Genomic DNA, 23225 nt, shown 5'->3' on the forward strand with positions numbered 1-23225 from the left:
AGGGACTGTCTCAGCGGTGGTTTACTGTCTGCCCTCAGGCAGTTGACAAGTTTTTTTAGAGATGCACAAATGTACCAGGGCTGATGTGTACAGTAAACAACTGGCATTTATTGTTTGGTGCTAACGAAGATATGGCTGGTAGGTACCACCATAATTAATGAGTATGCTAACACACGATTTCTCAGTTGGTGTATGCAAGATGAAGTCTTGATTTGCTCTTGATACTCACTATTTATTTTTTTTAAATACGAATGTACTGTATGAATCTTTTCCCAGACCAATAGTTGTTGAATATTTGAATTAGACTGAAGTTGTAAAATAAATTTAATTTAGAAACTAGTTGGAAAGAGTTCACTCTTGATTCTTTTTTTCACAGAAATGGGTTTATATGTATTCAGGAGCACATACAAACGCACTTTATTTAGCAATTGCTGGTTGTGTTGTGAGGTTAGTCCTCTAAGCTCCTTTTGGGCAGGGAGTGAGTGCCTAAAGATCGGAGGGGTGCAGTGTCCTGAACAGGCCCCAGCTTGTCTTGCAAAGGAAACGCCAACGCTAACAGTAATAGTACAGGTTCCTTTCATCTCTGCTGTAAGTCACCTTATTAGATTGTAAAAGACAGTTGCTGAAAAATAGGTGAGAGGACGTTGAATGTTTAAAGGTAAGCAAATGCAACTGCTTGAGCCTACAGTTACCTCCTTATTCAGGGTTCTTTTTAACCCACTTAATTTTGTGAATCTGGATTATAGCGCAGCCCCACAAAACCGCAGTGTAACTGAAGGAGGGGCGCAGCAAACTGCGTTGGGAGTGCAGGGGTGAACGTCCAGGGGCAGTGAGCTCTGTGTCGCTGGCAGGGGGAGCTGCATGCAGGTCTCGGCTGAAGGCCTTTATCGCTGGAAAGCGTGACATTTTATCTAGCCCAACGTGACAGTCCGTGAGGAAAGGTGTGAAGAGTTCCTGCCTTGACCAATCACTTCCAACTTCTGTACCAACCCTTAAGTTGTGCTAAATTGAACTGATAGATTAATAATTATTTTGATTAGGTCTGTTTTTAATCTGGATCGCTTTGCTGATTTGAGTTGCTGTCCATAGCCTAAAGCAGTTGTACCAACTGAACTGAGGAGGTAGCAGAAGATGGGAATGAGCAAGGTGCAGAACTGACTGTGACATTGTGTTTGGCCTCAAAAAGCCTCCTGCAAACAAGTGGTAACTAAACTCCACTGAATCTTTTACGTTTTGAAGGGCTGAATGCTTAGCACCCTTGTGAGTTAGGCCCCTACACAGATGAAGGCATTAACGAAAATGAATATGAGTTTTTCTTTGTTATTTCCGCTAGTTGTCGTCAGGCTGTGGTGGTCACGGTGAAGGTGAGCTGCTTGTGAGGGTTGTGGTGGGTCATGGTCCCTCAAGAATCCTGGGCCAGCTGACTTGTGATACTAAGGGTTGCTTTCATCGGGATCAGAGAGGGGCAAAATTACTAGCTCCTGCTCAGGGGAGAAAACCCACCTTGCCTTGTGAGAGGGAGCCCTCCTTGAGAGTGTGGCCAAGGCCGGTGGCAGGGCAGGAGGGGGAAAAGCTGTTCCTGTAGTTACTGGGAGCATCTCTGGTTTGTGTTAATAGATTGTTTTATACCAGCATGTTTTAAAGTAAGTTTGTAAGGCACTGAAGGCTGATACACAATTTCTCTTTTGCTTCTAGATGCCTCATGATAATGATTACTGAAATACTGTGTGGCTTGGCTCTGGCTGCAGTTTTACCAGAAATTGCACTGCAGTACTGTGAGCAAGCTCACACAATAGACTGGGATGTTGTGGCCCCAAGGTAGTTTTCTTAAATTTAAAAAACTTTCCATTTGTATAAAAGTATATCTGCCACATCATGCAGTGTCAAAGCACTATGAGTAGGCAGGCTTCCACTTGAAGCTTGAGACAAGCTTCCTTTTTGTCCCTTTTTTGTTTACAAGGAACAGAGGGACAGAGAGAAAAAGTTGGGCAACGACTTGGCTCTGCTCGCAGAGATGTAAACAGATTTCCCAATGTTTAGCGATGGTGGCGCAGCCGGAAGCGGACGACTGGACCTGCTCCAGCCCAGCGTGAGCTGTCGCCCTGTTCGGAGCAGTTAATGAGTCAGAACATGAGGGCTGTTTGTGCTGATGAATCATCAGCTTCCCACTTGCCCTGAAGCAGCTTTGCTTTGATGTGGCTCAGTCGCAAAATCCCCTCGCTCAGTCCATATGACAAAGCCCTGATAAAGCACCCTCTACAAGTACTACAGTGTCAGCCAAACTCTAAGTTTGTGTTTTTTCAGGTGAGAACGCACTTATGGAATAACATATTTCAAATCAGTTCTTTCTCCTCAATTCCCCTTTCAGATGAATACGTCTGAATTTCCTAATACTAGGAAAAAAAAATGGTCTGAAAATAGAACCCACTGAGATACATTTGTTGTTGGAGTTAGTACAAGCAGAAAGAGAATTAGTATACTTCATGCTGCTGCTTGCTAATTTAAACTAACTGAGCTGTCTTGGCAAGGCTGCAGTGGAAGTCAGGGATTAGAGCCTAGCAGTTAAAAAATGCAGTACACAGCAGTAGCACAAATTCTGAGGAACACTGACATGTCGAAGTGGGAAGCAGACACCCAAACAGGAAGCGTTTAAGAAAAGCCTAAGGTACAACAGGTGGAACAGAATCAGAAAGTCCTAGTAAAATAGTTGTTTGATCCGAGCTTTGCTTTAATTTTTTTCTGATGAGGGAACACCGTTAAGATACAGTTTACCACTTACTGAGCTTGTGCATCGTAGGACTTTATGGGTGTGAATGCCACGATTTGGGCAGCTTGGGGGCAGCGTTTATAATAGCATGTTCTGTGTCATACTTGACAGATATCTGGTGTATCTCATTTGAGTTGTAAATATTTAACTTCCCCTGATTTCAGTGGGAACAGTATTAGCCCCCAGCTAGCATTCTTGAAAATCTTATTTTCAAAACTTCTTGTTCGCTTATGAAGACGCCCCCATCAGTCTCATCTGTGATGCAGAAATAGGGGTTAAAATGAATGCCTCTTCTTTCCTACCCTGCCTATTTATGAATGAAGTCCTTGTTGAGAAATGCTCTGGTCTGATACTAGGATTGATAGTAATAAGAAATGCAAAGATTGCTTCTGAAAAACTCGAAAGTGAGAATTTGAATATGTATTTTGGGGCTGCTTTGTCATGTGTTTGAATATTCCTCAAATAAGAATCTTATAAAAGCAAGACTTAAAAGTTTATTACGTTTCTACATAGCAGTTCTCTCCACTTTGTAGCGATGCTTCAATATTAGGCAAACTATTGATCAGGCAAGATATCTTTAAAGTTTGGGGCTCCTCTTCTTTGGATTCATAAACATGGAATGGAGGCACATATCTTCCAAATTCATAGCAAAGAACTGTTTCACTAATTCTCTCCCAAACTCTTAGGCTGTCTCTTCGGATAAGGTATGTAGATGATGAACAGAAAATGACATGCAATGAAAGGTAATTATAGATAGATAATAATAGTAGACTATAATAAAAGAGGAAATAATTAGAGATTAGAGTACTCATCAAATTAGTCTTTTTCAGAATTGTTCTGACATTGAGTTTCAGCTTCATCTTTGGTTGAGCAATCAGTATAGTAATACTTGTTACAGAAAATGTATTTAACTGTGATCAGCACTTTTTATTCATATAGATTTTTAAACAATAATCATGTTATTGTTCCCTCTCCTGTTTTCCTCTCCCCTTGCCTTGTAGGGGGGGAAAAGGAAAGTAAAAATGAAAAGGGAAATTGAAAAATATTATTTACATCACTTCGGAGCTATTTTATGAAAACTTTTGAAAAGCAAAATGTGATTATTGTTTGCAGAAAATCACGCAAAAATTAAAAGCATAAACTAGCAATTATAGAAAAATAGTTTTTTCTTAAGGGAAGTGGAAACTTCTTGCAACTTACAGAAACAGAATATAGCTCTTAGGACTGAATGAAAGAAAGATGTTTTTGTGGTATTTATTAAGTATTAGTTTAGGCAGATTTCGTTTAACAGGTTATGTTTCTGTATAGGTGCTGCTACACCAGAATTAAGTGTGTAAGGTGATTTATAACAATATAATTCCATTGATAAAGTGGGTAGAACTGTCATACAAGTCAGTGCCTTAGGGGACACTTAGGCCAGGGGTTTAACGCAGTGATACCTAATTGTCTCAGTGATCCTGAAAGTTAAATCTTTGTCCAGTACCAGTGTAAAGCTCAGATATTGGGAGAAGTAAAAATTTTACTGGCTTCCAAGCGGGTCACCCATGTAGTACAGTTTAGCAACAAAGGCAAGATTTCTAGCCTGTGTTGCTTGCCTTTGTCTGAAGCTTTGTTTTCTGTCTCATTGTTGTAGGCTATGTGATGTATGCCAAGAAGAAAATCCTTCTGGGATTAGTAGTTCTGGAAATAATAAAACAAGGAACAGATGGATTGATACAATCCCAGATAAGCATATTTAGGGGTTCTCTCCATAGTGTTTTTCTTTCTTGTGTATAGATACACATTTCAGAGCTGAATAAATGGTCTTCATTACAAGGAAATTTCACATGTATGAGCGAAATGATTTTTTTTTTCAGGGCTGAAATAAAGCGTGGTAAAAGGGCGCGGTTTCGCAATCAGAAATGCTGCTCTTCCGCCACTAAGGCTCTGATTTGCCTCTCCCTTCCTCATGCAGCTGTACAGCTGGTTGGATGAGAGTCCAGCAAAAACAGAAAAGAATAAGAAATTAGTATTGGCCATAAGGGTTTGCTTAGCCTGATCTGGCAGACTGCAGGATCTCTGCTGTCAGCCCAAGAGGAGGGATGAGAACACATGGCTGGGGACGGGGGACTTTCCCTCTCAGCAGCAGCATGGACTTCAGTTGTCCTTAGTCATTAATGAAATTGCAGCTTCAGTCTGACTTACTCTAACAGTGGACTGTATCATACTTTTTTAAAAAAACCCAGTCCTATGGACAGTCCAGAGCTAAACGCTACTCTTACGCCTGCTCATTGTGCCTGAATCTGATCCGGCTGCTCAACACAGTGTGCATCACTGAACGTTTGTAACAGGGTTATGAAGGGGAGCCACCTGTCATTTGGTGATTGTAGACTGGTAACTGCCTTTGAATTGATTTTGATAATGAAGGTCCTGAGTTTTAAGACAGCATTCTGCATTTTAGTATTTTAAATCCACCTGTAATGTTTAATGTTTTACCCATTGGCCTTTAAGGAAAAACAGGCTGTTCTGAATTGAATTTTGTCAGTTCTGATACCCAGGAGGCTGTAAGAATCTTAAAAAGGCTAATTTCTGTCACTGCTACATTTTCTTTTATTCTTCTGTATAAATAAAAAGATACTGGGCCCAAATCCGTTATCCCAGTATAAATCCAATATATTTCAAGTGGAATGAACTGCTGCCTGTTTCTGCAAAGGTTTAACATAACCTTTTCCGATACCTGTGTAGAAATAAAGCGGGGGTATTTACATAAACAATGGAAATTGAGGAAGGGGAAGGCTTCTCTGGCCTGAAACCAAGCCCTTTATTGTAGAATCTTAGTGCTGATTTTAGGAAATTGTTGGGTTTTCAATTCTACTATCTTAAGTTGTTAAATAAGCATTGTCTAATGTTTAACAGACTTTAATAACGGGATAAAACCAAATCGGCTTAGTGGTCATAGTAATAAATTCTAGTAGCAACCAGCCATTACTTGATCTTGAATCATAATATCAATGCCATATTTGAGGGTTCTGTTTCAGACACTCTGTCTGCATGTTTTTTAATGAAGAAGAGATGTTTGTACACTGCCAGGATGGCACCAAGAAGGGCAAGCAAGGCCACTCGTGGATCCTGGCTATGGCTTCTGAGAAGTTACCGTGTTTACACAGAAAATTCCTGTGGTTTGGTTTGGTTTGTTTTGTTTTAGATGCAGTTGGATTCTTTAAGATCTGTGATCCTTACGTTTTTTGATCAATTTTTCAGTTCTTCTGTAAGTTCTGAAGCATTGCTAAACGGTTGTCATTGCCCTGCTTCTCACATGTAATTAAAGTACAGATTGTTTTCTCTATAAACAGGATAAAAGAGATTTTGGACAAAAGCAGTATTAGTTTTCAGCTAGTTTCATGACTGGTTGCTTTGCATAGCGATTTGCAGAACATTTTTATCTTTTCTTATGAGGACGTTTACGTGAGAAGAGGCTTTATGAATTTATTAAAACTTAATTGAATATTTTTAATTTGCAATTCTTATTTCAAATGAAAAAGGAGAAAATCTGCAAGGTGCTAAAGATACACATCCTAGAAAGATATTAACTTAGAAAATACTTCCTTGTTTATTGATTCTAGATCATGTGTTTGTTAATGTTTTGTGCTGGTTTAATGCTGACTGCCTCACTATGTCGATAACTAAGAAAAGACACATACTTCAGGGAAAGCAAATGGCAGAGCTCTTCCTCATAGTCCTTTGTAGGCAGGACACTTTAAGTGGGCATATTTTAAAAAAACAAGAAAGGGATGGAGAATTGTCCCAGGTGCAGTGTGGAAAAAAGAGCCTTTATAGAAAGAACTACAGCTCATTTCATCCTAATTTGGTGATCAGAAACCAAGTGTTTCAACAGGGACCATTATGCCAAATGTGTTTCTAAAAGAGTAACTATTGCTTGGCTCTCTGGCTTTTAAAGTATATTGAGGATGATATTAACATAGTACTGTTCTTAAGTTTTTTTCAAAGTCATTATTTGGACAAGATTTTGCTGAGCTGATGATAATGTTTACTGTCAGCACTATATAAACTGTATTGCTGAAGAACATTTTTAATTAATTCTGTTTCCTAAACCCTGTATGATTTAATTTTTTTTACAGTTTAATAAAGTAAACCCAATGACCCTGTATTAAAAGTGCAAGACAAAAAAATTCATAGTTATTGTAATAGACTGCCAACCACAACCAAGCGTTCCTGTTACCATGCTCTTTTCTAAATATCTGCAATGCTGTGAATCTGTGCAAAATTAAAAGGGTATGACCCACTTCCCATTGGAGCTGTAGCAAAACTTCTGGTGAATTCAGTGTTTCAGGATCAAGGCCTAAATGACAAATTCCATATTTTGATCAATGTCTACTTTCACTACTGGCTAACCTGTTTTGCAAAGAATAGCAGATTATTATTTTTGCTTTTCTCTACACTGCATTTTGCATAGTAATAACAGCATTGAGATATTTAGGTATAAAATATTTTGAGTTGAAAACTAATCCCTTTCAAGGTTTACATGTAAGTAAATGTCACATGCGGAAAAGAAGGTAACTACGACAACCAATGTGTGTTGCAGTGGTTTGCAAACTTCAGTTTTATAAGTTTCTTGGGCAGGTTTCTTAATTCCATTTTTCCCAGGAGATAAAGGCCCTTTCTCCTGAATGCATCCCTGAACATGATATTTCAGAACCTCTTGAAGATGCCTCTTCAAGCCTAGAGAAGTGAAACTCTTCACTGAGCATAGAAGCATAGAATTATAGAATAGTTTGGGTTGGAAGGGATCTTTTAAAGGTCATCTGGTCCAAGCCCCCTGCAATAAGCAGGGACATCTTCAACCAGATCAGGTTGCTCAGAACCCCCTCCAACCTGACCTGGAATGTTTCCAGGGATGGGGCAGCTACCACCTCTCTGGGCAACCTGTGCCAGTGTTTCATCACCCTCATTGTAAAAAATTTCTTCCTTACATCTAGTCTATGTCTACCCTCTTTTAGTTTAAAACTATTACCCCTTGTTGTGTCACAACAGGCCCTGCTAAAATGTTTGTCCCCATCTTTCTTATAGGCTCCCTTTAAGTACTGAAAGGCTGCAGTAAGGTCTCTCCGCAGCCTTCTCTTCTCTAGGCTGAACAACCCCAACTCTCTCAGCCTTTCTTCATAGCAGAGGTGTTCCATCCCTCTGATCATTTTTGTGGCCTCCTCTGGACCCGCTCCAACAGGTCCACGTGACAGTCCCTTTATTCAACAGGAGGTAGTGCAGGAACAAAATATGAATGTTTTGAAGTCAGCACCGGCTATCTTTGGGCTACTGAATAGAATAGAATAGTTCAGTTGGAAGGGACCGACAATGACCATCTGGTCCAACTGCCTGACCACTTCAGGGCTGACTAAAAGTTAAAGCCTGTTACTAAGGGCATTGTCCAAATGCCTCTTAAACACTGGCAGGCTTGGGACATCGAGCACCTCTCCAGGAAGGCTGTTCCAGTCTTTGACCACCCTCTCCGTAAAGAAATGCTTCCTAATGCCAAGTCGAAACCTCCCCGATGCAGCTTTGAACCATTCCCAGGTATTCTGTCCCTGGATCCCAAGGAGAAGAGCTCAGCACCTCCCTCTCCACGCCCCCTCCTCAGGAATCTGGGGAGAGCAATGAGGTCTCCCCTCAGCCTCCTTCTCTCCAAACCAGACAGGCCCAGAGTCCTCAGCTGCTCCTCATAGGACATGCCTTCCAGCCCTGTCACCAGCAAAAAAACCCCACGAATATCTAACTTTATTTTGAGATAGGTTTCGCACAGAGATGGTGGGTGGTGCGGAGCTCCATTTGTCTATGGCTACGGAGAGCTTCCAGTTGCCTGTAGGACCATGATGGGGTGCAGAGACGGTGGGTGGGATGGAGCTCCCTTTGTCCACGGCTACAGAGAGCTTCCAGCTGCCTGTAGGACCATGATGGGGTACAGAAATGGTGAGCGGCGCAGAGCTCCCTTGGTCCACAGCTACAGGGAGCTTCCAGCTGCCAGTAGGACCATAACAGGGTACAGACTAGGTCTGAGTATGTTTCCTTATCTTTAGGTCAAGGTCCTTGTTAGTTGCAGCACTCTCCAGCTGGGTGGTAGAGGTCCATGTCCGGGGATGTGGCTGTGAAGGACAGGGGCGCATCAAAAGAACAGAGCAGCCACCCCCCGTTGCCATGGGGCTGCCCCTGCCTCCCTGCCCAGGGCTCTCCCACCCTCACGTCAAGGCCGTCCAACCCATGTCTCCCTGACGGATGGAGACACCCGTCCTGGCCCAACCATGTCACCAACCCCACTGCAACGTGGGCCACCATCAGTGTTTTCCCTGCTGTGACCTGGACATTAGGGCTGGTGCCAGGAGCTCCTGTGTGGCTCAGCCCTTGGCTACCTGGGGAAAAAGGGTGCGTGGCTTTGCCATGGCTGTAGGGAGCTCCCAGGTCCCTGTAAGACCATAACTGGGTATGGGTTGGGGCTATCTTATCTGTCCTGCAGCGCGCTGGCAGCTCTCTGGCTGAGTGTTGGAGGAGGCAGAGGACAGGAATGTGCCATGGTCTGGTCTTATCCCTATCCAGGCATCCAGCTGTAATAGACAGAAGCCACAAAGGAGGAGCAGCCACCCTCTACTGCCTTGGGCAGCCCCTGCCCTCTCCTCTCAGCCCTTGTTCACCTGGCAGCTTGTCTGCCAGCCTGGTCTGGCACAGCCCTTTTTATACCTGTCCTGGGCCACCCACGTCACCAACAACTCCCCTGTTACACGGCCACCACCAATGTTCTGTCTGCTGTGACACAGCCGTGGCACCACCAGGGCTGGTGCCTGGAGTTAGTGCTGCATCACTGTGACGTGGTTATTATCTTCCACCATTCAGGCAAGAAGACGCAACTAAATAATGAAAATAACAATAAATAAATAAATGAAATAACAGCTGGCAATACTGGGGTGGGAAATTAGGTAGCTGTAGCAACAATTGAAAGAACAGGACCTCAGCAAAGGTTAGAAAAGATCTAAAGCCAGCGTGTCCTACCCACTGCCCAGTTTTAAAGATTTGTATGGTACTTGCTGCTGAGATTTATGGGTTTGAAGACAATTCTGGAAGAAAAATGCTTGTCCTCTTGGCTGAAGGCAGCATTTCACACCTTTGGAATTAAAGCCATTTCCAGTGCCAAACCCTGCACCCATGAGCGGCTGACAGTGCTGAGCGTGGTTCAGCATGACCTGCAGGATTCACATCTTTCTTTCTCTGAAACAACCCGAGGATTTTGCCAGGGACAGTCTTGTGCTACACGCTTCAGTTGGGCACTAGAGTGAAATGCATGAATTAGCTTCCATCTGCTTGGTTCACTGCAGGCTGTTACAGCAACCTCTTTAATTGACAGGACCAGAGGCAATGGGCGCACACCGACACACAGGAGGTTCCCTCTGAACATCAGGAAACGCTTTGTCGCTGTGAGGGCGACCGAGCACTGTACTGGGTAGACTTGTTCTCTTTCCCCAAATACTTAAAATGGAAGGATCCTCAAAATCTCACATACACAATTCTGCATGCATTCATAGCTCTCACCTGACTCAAAAAATGATCATATTTTGTTGTCTTTTAATGCCCATGAAATGTGAGACTGTTACTGCTGAAAGGAACTTTGATAACAGAACAGAATTTGAAGTCGACCATTTGGGTATTCCGGTGTGTCTTTTTGTTAAGAGCGCTTCCTGTTGTTGCTCATTGCACCTCATCGGCAGTTCCAGTTAAAGGTTTCGGATTTGAAGATAGAGTGAGGAATACGTTGAAACAAGTTACAGATTGCTTAATACAACCAACTTCATAAATACTTTAACTTGTGCTTCAGGTTTTCCTATCAGGAATTTGTGCTTTCAGTTTTTAGAGATGAACATTACAGGGGAAAAAAGTCTGATTTAATTTTAACCATTTTGCTTAAATTTTACAGTGTTTAGATGTAAAAAAAATTTTAAAGTGGGAAATGTGTTTTGATATAAGCTTTAACAAGGCAGTATTCATTTAATCACTAAAGCTCATGCTTAAAAACGTTTCTTACTCTTTGGGGAAAAATCTTTTCTATTATATGTTGGTATTCCAAAATTCATAGCTTTGATTAAGTGTAGCTTCTTTATTTGAATTACAATGCCAGAGAAACAAAGCAATGGAACTTTAAATAAAAATGCGTTTCATCTCATTTAGGCACAATTAGGACTTAACAGAAAACATCGCCCAATTTATTGCCATAGCAGTATCTTTCATTCAGAATGCCATTTCTTAATTTTGGAAAAAGATCATTTAACTGAACTGGATACAAGAATTCTTATACTTGAGAAGTAAGAGTAAAAAGAAGAAAAGCTGAAATATAATAAAGGCTTACAATGAGGGGGGAATAAAGTGTTTTAATGCTAGGGAGAAGCAATGGTGGGTGGTTTCATTGTGAATGATAACAAAAAAATACTCTAGAAGCTATGAAGAAAGGAAGTGACTCGACAGCTTAGAGGCTGAGTTTTAGACAAGTGGCAAAGTGTAAGTGTGATCTTCGGTTACAGTTTTGGAACTGTACATTAAATGTAAAATATTAGGAAAAGAAAATGGCTGCAGACTAAATAAAGACGGTGTCGCTTTTTTCCATTCTTTAAAAAATGGTTCAGTTCTTTTTTTTTTTTCCTGTTTGTAATTCACATTATTTTTGGTAACATCAGAGACTTACTGTAAAGAGTTTGGACGTGGTAGCATCACAATAGACGGAAACTTGCTTGTGAAATAGCACTGGTGATCAGCTGAGTCTGAAGGTGTGGAGCGGTCACAGCAGGAATGGCAATCCTAATAACGTAGGTGAAAGTAGCAATGATGAGTTTGAGACTGAGTTCAGTAAAGATGATGTTAGACTGTGCTTTTAGGAAAGGTGTATTGGAATGGTTTTCCAGACACAGAATATTTAAATTTTTAATCCTTCTTTACATGTTCCTCTTAAACACTTACATCTTTTGAAGTTTTCTAGCAAAAAACTAATAGAGGAAAACCCATCCAAGTCCAGCCGGTAATTGGTAGCCCGGTTTGTCAGTTCGGCAGAAAGCTGGACATGGAACCAGGCAGTCCCTAGATAGGTACCAGACTACTGATTGCTTTAAGACAGTTCCTTTTTCTTTTGTTGTTTCAAATAGAATTGCATGCTGATCCTTAAAATCCTTGTCCTGATAAGTTTCTTCCAAAACTGATGCATTTCAGTGAAAACCTTCAGTTGAAACAAAACCACAGTTCCTTCGCCACGATATTCTGTGGCAAAAAATATTTTACAGAGATCATACTTTATAGTTATCTCACTGTAAAATCTCATGTAGATTTATGCACTATTCCATAGCTTTCAGGGTAATATAGGTACATGACAGTTTACATACTAGGGTGGTAGATACATTGTTGACCTACGTTGACTACATTGCAATAAAAATTTAGTGCCTTTACAAAGAAACTGGTGATTACACATCAGTCATGAGGACATAATCTGCTCCTTTTGGTAATGAGAATATATTCTGATGTTCTTGGAGACATACAGACAGACTAGTTTTCATGGTGTGGTAAGGAGCAAAGCAGTTGGATTTGGCAAGACAAACACTTTCAAAACTCACCAAGCGACCGTATATTGCTGAATGAAGAATGGCTGTATAGTTGAGTATATAGGACAAGACTGATAGGACAAGACTAAGCAACTTCTGGACAATTAAATAATCTGGAAGATGAATGTGTATTATAGATTTTTAGTGTCACAATAGAATTCACCGATTTTTCAAGCAGAAGTAATTATTCAACAGTAGTGCATAAAAAGTTAGAATGGCAGGGGGAGAAGATTAGAAGTAAAAATAAATGATAAGATGATAGATAATTTCAAATGGGTTATGGCGAGATGAGAAGGGTAGAAAAATGTGGGATAAGAAAAGCAAATAGGACTTTTATGACACTGTGTAACCATTTATATAATATATTGGGGCATTTTGTGTTAAGCTTGTGTTTTATCTTTTCTTTCTCAGTCACATAGAAAAAATTACAACATGGCAAGATCCTCGAAAAACTATGAACCAACCGCTGAATCACATGAGCCACCATCCTGCAGCTACTTCCACGCCAATACCACAGAGGTCTATGGCAGTGTCTCAGCCAAATCTCGGTGAGTACTGGATGTCACCTCTGTGGTGAAAATACAAGAGAGAGAGAAAAGCCACTAATTTGTTTGCCAAAGTAATTTTTGCTTCAAGAAGGGTAGCCGTGATTCTGCTATCAGGCCTAACAGTGTGTTCTCCACTTCCTTTTCTTATTTTTCCCTCTGTAGAGTTGGCAGCAAGTGAATTCGTACTGTTTGAGGTGAAGTTCTAACATCTGAGGCATTTTATTTTAGAGCTGCTGTGACGAATTTTTGATGTAGTATTGAACATAGAAAAATAAGCTCTTTCTGTGCTTTTTCATTCAGAGTTGGTATGAAGTCTCTGCAAGCCCACCACATAACTTTCAAAGCTTACTGTGCAAAGCACTGTTAGATGATCTCTTTGCAGTCTTTCCCGTGTTTCTTCAGGTCAGAAGTTGTAGCTGGTTTGCTTGTTTGTTTTTTTTTTATGGTGGTGGGCTTTTTTTGCAGTTAGGTTCTGCACCAGAAGCTACTTGCAAAATACTAAAAAGTCTATTTTGCAGTATGAATTACTTAAAGACTTTCTATAATTGGTGTGGTTTCATTGCTGTTCCTGTTTAGCACTTCAAGCTTAAATTTAAGCATCAGCTTATGTACCTCTGATTTTGTCAGATATGAGCCTTCCTTAGTGAAAATAAAGCTGTGAAAACGCTGAAAATTTTAAAGAAAATATGTAAATGGAAGAAAACATTTTCATGTATAATTGCGAATTACAAATAATCCCTAATATTTCACTTCTGCAGTTTTAAATTTCCTACCACTCAAGAAAATGAGGAACAGATAGGTCAGCTTACAGGCTCAGGATCACAAAACTATGTCAAATAGACAGTCTTAAAAACACAGAACAGGTTCTTGTTCAGGTTAATTTTTGGTAAGTTGGTCTCATGATTTCATGATTATTTATTTGCAGCATGGTTCATCAGGGCTGTCTCTTCACAAACCAAGAAAATGGTAAACATTTGGCTGCCAATGGTCACCAACAACAATAATGCAATATACATATTTACTTTTGTCTTAAATTTGTAATAAACACCTAGGCTGTCCCCTGAGGTAACTAACTTCAGTTCGTTCTTCTGCCTTTCTCTCAACAACTGTCCTGCTTGAATATATTCAGTAAAAGTGTTGGTTATCTTATGTGATTTAGCAGACAGTAGGAAATTGTATCATGAGAGTGGATAGCTGAAAAAGAAACCTGAGTAAAATCCAAAAGGTTAGGGTGTACTGCAGTGTGTCATACTACATGGTAAAACTAACAATTGCTCTGCGCATGTTACTTCAAACCACAGCTGTGTTTAGGTCAATCTGTTTATAGCCATTCTAAAACGGCCAAGAGGTAAGAATAGGACAGTGGGGTTTTTTGTTCATACCGACTCCTCAGCTTATGTTGACATCTGTTACATTCTTTCTAATTAAAAGCAAAGGAGGTACCATAAATCAGGACAGTGTACAGCAGTTTTTCCCCCTGGTTGGTCAGTGGAAGTGAATCAAAGCCAAGTCTTGTACTGAAATACTTGTATACTGAATTTTAGAGGAGAGTCTTTCTCAAGATACAAAGGATTAGAAATAAAAGCATACGCCTAATTAAGTGTCTGTTCTCGAAGGGACTTCAGGTGTCCAACAGGGGCATTTCCACAGACTTCAAAATCTGTCACATCAAATACAGACTATATTTCATTCAGTACCTTTCACATTTATAGATGAGGTTCCACTTTTTGGTAGGTATTTATACAGTGCTTGGAATAGTGGTTCAGATCTGTGACTGAATTTCCTAAACATTAGCCCACTAGAAATAGTATGTAGAAATTTCCACAGTGTCCATATTTATTTAATTGAGAAAATATTTTGTCAGTATGTTTTGGTGAACTTTTTCGCATTCTGGTGGCTTTTGAAAGGCATGCTGTGACACTTCAGGAGCAAGCAAATCTGTTTTCACAGCTGAGTAGCACTTTCAGCATCATATTATTAAATTCAGCATCACAGTCCCTGATTTTCCAATCCACCTGTTTGAACACACCAAGTGTGACACTCTTTTATTTAAAAATATATTAAAAAAGATTGAATCTAAAATTGAAATTGAATTAAATTGAATTAAAGATTGAATCTTAAAAAAGATTGAATCATATATACATATATATACATATATATACATATCTACATATATGTACACACATACGTATACATATCTACATATATGTACACACAGAAATTACAAGATTGCAGTAATCTGAACAGAATACAGTAGATCTCTGAATACTTCATGTGACAGTTTAAAATACATGCGAGTGCAGTTTGCAGTACCTAAGTAGAATGTGTCTATTTTGAAATTACCTCGGCCAAAAGGAAGGGCCTTTCTGCTCTTTTGTGGTGCCAACAGTGTTACTGCTAAACCTGCTTTCTTGGGTCTGCTCAGACATTGAAGTGAGCAATTTGTTGGTCTGGCAGTCAGACCTCTAAGCCAGAAGTGATTGTGCCAACATCTTACAGACATCAGAGGAGAAATGGAAACTGGATACCAAGTTAAGCCACTCTTCTGGCCGTAATTTTGTAACTTTTTAGCAAATGAAGTCTATGCATCTGTCTTCTGTCTTAGTGTTTTTTGGTCCTGTAGGAATTAAGAGAAGTTTTTTCTTTTGAAGATGTGCCACTTAAAAGGATTTAAGTATTCCAGGTCTGCATACTGGTCTGCACTTCCAATTACTAACACATGTGTTTTCCTTGCTATGCTTCTTATGAAGAGATGGAAAATATGGTCTGTTCTGTACAGCTTGTTGCTTTGGTTTATAAACTCCTTTCAGCAATATTTGCTGGGAAGTGTACAAAAGGCATTTACAAACATTCTATCGAAAGCACGGAGTGTGACTAAGTGATACCAAATCATACTGTGCCTATGCTTGAGACATGAAGAAACATATCGTGAAAGTTGATTGAAATTAGTGGAGATACCTTACAAAATCTGCTGTGTTTTTCTACCTTTTTTCGTACTGTGGTTTTATGTTGTCTATTCATGAGCTACACATACTGGTTTTCTTATAACTTAAGTGTTAGTTTTCTCACTAACATTTGAAGCATGGCTTTTGAAATGTTATGTATCAACAGCATCTGAAGGTATTTCTTCCTTTGATGCATCTTGTTAAATTTACAGAAAACTAATACATGCTAGGCAGGTTTCTATGCTCACTTACACGCCACCACTAAGTTCAATGAAGTTTCATGAATGAAAAGGGAAATTTGTCCCAGAGATTGAAAGCATATTGTTGTAGGTTAGCACATATTCAGACTTGTTCAGTCTGCTTTTTCTAAATATCTTACCTTTGTTGTTCTTCTAAGACAGTTTGTAGATGGATATACTAAGGAAAGGGCAACATTAACAGGAATCTTCTAACTATATGTTTTGTTGTTGGAATGCAACAGGGAAAATGATCAGCCTCTGACTCAAGACAACCAGAAACACTGTATTTCTTGCATCTTCATAAATGCTTCATGAATACCATTTACTTTGGTGCTGAATCTGCACATGTATTAGTTTTCTGCCCATTCTGAAACAGTCTTTTTCAGCTGATTGATAACTATCCATTGTGGTAGAATCAAAGACCATATGTGGAAGGAGGGGTACACCCTTATTTTAGGCATCTCGCCTAGGTCCCCTGAATTAGGAGACCAAGCTCCATGGACTTACTGTGAATGAAGGGAAGGAGAGAGCAGTTGCAGTGCACCTAAGCTAATGGCCAAACTACTGCTTGACTTAAATGACTAAATTGTTCTCTGGAAGTGCCTAAGTCCAAGCTAGGGAAGCTGTTCTGCCTTAATGGCAGTCACTGGTGTAAGATGATTGTGGAGTATTATTTCTGGCTATGTGTAGCAAGACTTAGGGGAAAAAATTAGATCCTTATAAAAGTTTCTTTTGCAACGATTTTTAATTAAATGCTGCTTTTTTTGTAGTCTTTCTCTATTCTATGTTATGCAACACTCAAAACCGTTGTTATTTTCATCCTGCTTCCTTCAAACTGTTTTAAAGAGATTTCTTTTGCGATTGTACTCTTCATCCAGTTGGTGAGGACAATCTGGTCTTCATTTAAGTGTTTTTCAAGTTTAACAGATTGCAACTTATTCTGACATAAAATAATAAAATCCTCTGATAGTATTTCTGTTTTCTGTATAAATTAGCTTGAATTTATATGTGTGAGTTCCTTAAAAAGCTCTTACGAAAAGACCAGACTCTATCTGCAAAAAACCTTGGAGGGCCTTCTGTGCTAAGTGGCATGGTACAGTCAGATTGTAGAATTTAGGCCTTGTAACAAATACCAGTTTCAGACTGCAAGACCCAGTTGTTCTGGGTCCTGTATGAGTGACTAAGCTGTGTGTTAAGTAGTGCCCAGAGTTTGATGGTTTGAGAGTTTTGAGCACTCTGCCACTTTGTAAAACGCCTTTGAGGTTATTTGGGCATGGATAGGGGCTTGCAGTTTATCTAACTAGAAACTGCGGTTAAAATGTGTGTTTGGTCTAACTAAAGGCACCGAAGTCCAACCAGGCTGGACATCCCTGATGCTCCCTAGTGCCTGCCTACCACTGTCGTCTTTGCCTCTCTTCACAGTAGACAGTCCAGCATCAACAATAACAGAAACGCATACCTGATTTTACCATTTTGCATTTTGCACTTCTGGTACACAAGAGAACTTGTGTGGCTCATCAGCCTTTGCATAGAGATGTGATTGATGGGTGGAAAGGCTTTTACAAGCTGCAGTCGTGTTTGAGCTGGCTGTCAAGGAAGAAGTGATGAGGAGGGAAGCAAAGAGACGAGCAGAGCTATGTTTGTGTAGATCCCTTACGCATTAGAGCTGAGCCATCTTCTCTTACCTTGTCTGTTTTTTCCCTCATAATCTATTATTTTCTATATAAGTTTGGACAAGTTGATCTTTCGAGGTCCCTTTCAACCGGGGCTGTTCTATGATGATGGTTGATAACTTGATAATTTCCTAAGTTGTAAATTATTATCTTAGCACGTAGTGTCTGTTGGCCCAGCTAACCTTGCCTTCAGAAAATGTAACTGGATCACTCTTAATTCTAGACACTGACATAATACCTCATAATTATATGTTCTCTCAGGTTCTGTCAAGATGAGTTCATGAATATGTATATTTGCAGAAAAAATAAATCATAAAGGTGCTTAATGTTCTAATTCCTGAGGCTTCTGGTGTTCCAGTGCTCTACCTGTATCTGGAGCAGATAGTTTTAACTTATCTCTGTGCTGCTGGGTTTTTGTCAGCTGTTTTTTTAATATACTTTATAAGAGGTATTATAAGAAACTGTGAACGCATTCAGATGTACTGAATCGAGGGACAGCTGCTAGAAGGTAAATAATAATGTTATGAGCTTGCAAAGGTAAGGGTGCCTATTCTGAGGTGAGGAAAGAAGCTAGACGAGTTTCCACACATGGCTGAGGGTTGGGGCCTTGCAAAATTTAAGGCTGTAGCCATCACAGAATCATTCAGGTGGGAAGGGGCCTTGGGAGATCTCTAACCCAACCTCCTGCTCAGAGCAGTCAGCTATGAGATCAGGTCACTCAGGGCTTTATGCAATCAGGTCTTGGAAACCTTTGTGACAGTTTAGAGAGTCCTGGTGCAATGCTCATGCTTTCATCAGGTAGGAGACTGGCACCGTAAAGAAAATGGGTGTTGTATCATCAACACTAGGTCGTGGAGTTGCAGAAAGTGTAATTCACAGTTCAGAATAGAGACCAATTTCTGGCAAAGGGAGAAGGGTGCTACATATACTTTTGTGTGCGCTTGATATCTGCACTTTCACCTGATCAGATCATGTGCAAATATAGAGTATAAGAAAAATAGATAATATTTATCTTCATTTTATAGATCAAGCAGTTCAGGCATAAAATAGTGGAAAGCCTGCTGTTAATTTGTTTGGGGTCAGTGTATGCATTGATCCTGAGAGTGCAACCATATTAGCTTATGGTGTCAAACTCCAGATGAAGAACTATTTGATTTTTACTTATTTTTTCCCTACCAAAGAAGAGAAAGCTCCTTACCTTAGAAGTTTACTCTATCAAGATCCACCAGCAGGCATGACCCAAGTGATACAAGCAGGATAGTTTTAACTATTAAATACACTGGTTCTTGAAGGTGAAAGACATTATGTATTACACAACAGAATTTAACATGGAGAGCCTCTTACACTGACAACTGTTTGTGGTATAGAAATTGATCCGCGAATCTAAAAAGTTTAGCTTTCAGCTGTATTGCTAATGGTAATTTAATTGGGTCTGGATACAACTGGGGGTTATGGCACTTTGCCTCTGCTTTCATTTTTTTTTTTAATCAGCCAGGAAATCCAACCAATAAAACAATGCAATAATCCTGTCTAAGAGCAATAAACACATGAACCAAAGTTTCCATATCCTGCCATGATAAAAGAGGTGTAGCTACTATTGTTTCAGGATGATAAAATGCAGTTTTGGTTACTGTGTCAAAGTGAGTCTCTGGAGATAAGAATGCAGAAACTCCCAAAGTGTTTAAAAACAGGTGGTATGTATTTCAGTGATAACTAACATACATGAAATGGTCTAGATTTTGCAAGGCTTGGTTTGCATTGGCTGGAAATTTGGCTACAAATATTTAACATTGAGATGAGCATGTTTTTCCCTTGGTGTAGCCCATACCCTCACACCACCTGCGCAGTGGAAAGGCTTCCTGTTCCAGGTCACTTTTAATTACTGGATATCCTGAAAGAAGCGGACACGATTCAGTTGTGGTCAATGTGAATAATTTTGGCACCTGCTTCTGGTTAATGAAATAATAATTATAGGAGAGCTGAGAGCATTGTAGAGGACTTGCACGTTCTGTGGGAATAAGGGTGCATGACACAGCTCTGGAAAGGAACGTTTTGGGGTTTTTTTGTTATTTGCGATTAAAACCTATAAGTAGTAGTTTATCAGGCAGATTTCAAATGGAGTAATTTATTTATGTTTGAAGGACAGTGGCTAATAGTTCCAGAGACTAATAGGAATTCACTTCAGCATCAGGTAAATTAAATCCAGGTATCTCAAAGGATACACACCTTTAAACCAGCAACTGACTATCTAGTAAATCTGAAATGGTAAAGGTTGATGTGTTCAAAAGAGATGTTGGTATTGTTTCAAAATCTAGTAATTTTTAGTTTTAACACAAAGACGTTCCTGCTGGTGTAAGCGTTTCCCTTCAAGGTTAGTAATCCAAACATGTGCCAGTGCAAGAGTGGAACATCATTTTCATAGTTTAAAAGTAAATGAAATGCAAAAGCTGAAGATTGCATGAAACAAAAGTAAAAATAATTTAATAAATATTTTAAATAATAGTGGTCATCAGTAGTAATTGGTCATCAGCATTAAAGCTTTCTCTCCAGTCCAGCAGCCCCCACCGTTATTTGTTGTTACTGATTTATTGTTGACAGTGTTTACAGAGTAAATCTCTAATCTTTTAAATAACTTCCTGCTAAATCATAGCTTTGATGCTGCACCTGCAGGTTGTTCATTTGAGTTGTTTTAGGCTTGAATCACTGAAGACAGGAAAGATTAGTTAAATGTGAATATCACAGAACTTAACATAACAGTTGAAACTGTTGAGAAATTTCTGTATAGCTATTTTCAGCCCAGAAATCTGAATAAAGGAGTCTCTGTGCACTGGGATAGTACAACTTTTTCGTTTAATACTTTACAGATTTTTTGGAACAAAATGCACCAGAACTGAAAAGCAGCATTTTTTGCTGACCTTGTTGGAAGGCTAATGCTGTTTCTGGGAAATAAGTGAAACAAGCAGTTCTTTGTTGGCAGAAGCAGAGAGAGAAAAGGAGGAGAGCCTAGTCTTTTTTTCTTCACAATGTCGTGACTAAGTCAAAACTGTAATATGGCTGGGTTAGTTCTTTTTTTTTTTTTTTTTTTTTTTTTTTTTTTAACCTCTATAGACATTTGTTTTTCATCAGACTGTGTTGCGTGACACCTGACGCTGGCCAGTTCATATGAATTATGCTCTGGGCTGCCTATAAGCAGAGTAGAGAAAAAGATCCACCATTGCATCCAGACACTTCTGACACTAAAATAATAAAAGTTGGTACAATTGGTTCAACGCATATGTCAGAAACAGTTTACACTTGCATGGTTTGGCTTCTTCAACTTGCAATGTCTCCTGCCTGCAAAATAGTCCTTGCTTAGTGCATATCCAGCAAAGTCATCAACAGAAAGGTCTCCTACAATGTCAGAAAACCTGAGTCACTGATTAATATCATTATTAATTTAAAAGCAAACAAAAGCAATAAAAGATTTTTTTCATTTTTCATCTAACTGGAAAAAGAAAATTACATAGGTCTAACTTGAGATGTGAACTAAATAGTTGTAATTCCATGGACTGCCGTGAAACTGTGGCCACATGATCCAGATTTGGAACTTAGCTCCACATTTTCACTCGCTTTCATTTGAGCTGGAAAATTGTGTAATGGCTGTTTATTGAAGAGGCTTACTTCATTTTGCAAAATAAATTTGTTTTTCCCCAAGAGAACTGAATTCAAGGCCACCCTGAGTCTGTCTGCTAGAATGGTGAATACTTTTCACCTGCTATGTTATATCCTTTACCATAGAGTGGTAGATTTGAGCTTTTTATATTTTTCCTTTGTTTGCAGAACCTTAGAAATGTTACACTGGGAGTGCCAAACCCTGCCTAGTGCATTTAAGCTTACTGAAGACCAGTTGATTTTCCTTGGTTACCTTTTGACCTCTCAAAACCAGTCCAGAGATCCTAACGCTCCCCAGACCACAGGCTGAACAGAGTCATTACAGTGTCACTGATTTATTAGATGAGTGTCATTGTACTGAAATCAGTATTCATATTGGGTAGTCTAGTTGGAGCATGAACTGCAGGTTTTTCTTTTTTAACCCAAACTCCATTATGTTCCTCATAGCATTCAAATACAGATTCAGAATTCAAATATAAATAATAGCAGGCATTAATAAAATTGCATAAATAGCACAACAAATGTGCCATATGGCTGTATCACAAAGAAGAGAGATTTGTAGAATGTCATTGTATTGGTAAGTTGCTCACTGGAGTTGACACAAGACTTCCCTTTGGCTTCAGTGGGCTCATTCGAACCTTTAGTGACAAAGGGTTATCAGCTATGTTCAACAGTGTTACTGAACTGTTCAGTGCAGGAGTTCGGCTCTGGTTCAGTTGACCAGTTCCAGAAAAGCAGTCAGGTAGAAGACATTGCTCAAACTAAGCTTATGTATATACCACAGGGGTAATTTTTCCATTGTTGGGATTCTTTTCATTCCAACTAGTATATTTAAAGATTCACTGTTAATTGAAATCTAGACAATATCAGACGTTATCAAACATGCTTAAAGGTATTCCAGGTACTATATTTTTCTGTTTTCCCCATGCATACCGTTGTAGCTTTACCCTTAAGAAAAGCAACTTACTGTTTATTCAATTTTTTTTTCTTGTTGTTTGAGGAACTCACACGTTGGAAAATGCAAAAGCAGTGAAAAGTCTTGGTCCTGTAACAACTATATCATCATACTTTTCCACACTTCTTTTGAGGAGACTGGAGTTCTGCCTGGATGCTGTTTTTTGCCAAGTAGATAGCGTTGCAGGATAAAACTTCCCTGATGTAACGTGGTGTTGTGCATAGAAAATGGGGGGGGAGGAGATAGAGAAAAAAGAGAGAAATTGTTTTAAGTGATCATAAGTGTTGGCAAAATTATATGGGAGACAAATGTGACCCAGATTTTAATGGTGTTGATTCTGTAAAGAAAATGTCTAGAAAGATGCAAGTAATTACCTGTAAAAGCACACTTCATTATCAATTGATGTATAAACTACAGGTTGATAATAGCAAGAATCAGATATTCAGACTTACTTTTGGAATTGTCCTGTCTAGGGCAGTGTTTTAATTTGTACAGATTTGTAAACTTCGGTGTCATTTTTGCAAGCATAGATGTGTATGTGTATGCAAAAATATGTAATAATTTTCAACAAAAAACAGGTCACAAAAAAGGTTTCCAGAAAATCCGAACCTTAGTTTTAATTTATTTTGTGGAAGGTCCCATCGTATTAATTGTATCATTCCAGGACTACATACATTGGAAACTTCCATATTTTTTTGCCACAGTGAAAGGAAACAATCATATTTTCTGTCATGAAATGTGGAGAAGCATACACAGGACCAATATGAGCAGATCCTTTGACTTTACAATGCGTAATAAGATTGGTATGGGATGGAGTTATTTTTCATATG

At 39.4% G+C, this 23225-nt stretch overlaps 1 protein-coding gene across 1 annotated transcript in view; it reads left to right on the top strand.

Moving 5' to 3' along the window:
* Positions 1-23225, top strand: part of WWTR1 (WW domain containing transcription regulator 1) — an 85776-nt gene that overhangs the window by 38373 nt on the left and 24178 nt on the right. The window contains exon 2 of the mRNA XM_082319402.1: positions 12796-12932. Within this exon, the coding sequence (XP_082175528.1) occupies positions 12796-12932 (137 nt within the window). The remainder of the gene's footprint in view (positions 1-12795; positions 12933-23225) is intronic.

The sequence above is a fragment of the Platalea leucorodia genome (genome assembly GCF_965183815.1).
Source record: "Platalea leucorodia genome assembly, chromosome: 8".
NCBI classification, from domain to species: Eukaryota; Metazoa; Chordata; class Aves; order Pelecaniformes; family Threskiornithidae; genus Platalea; species Platalea leucorodia.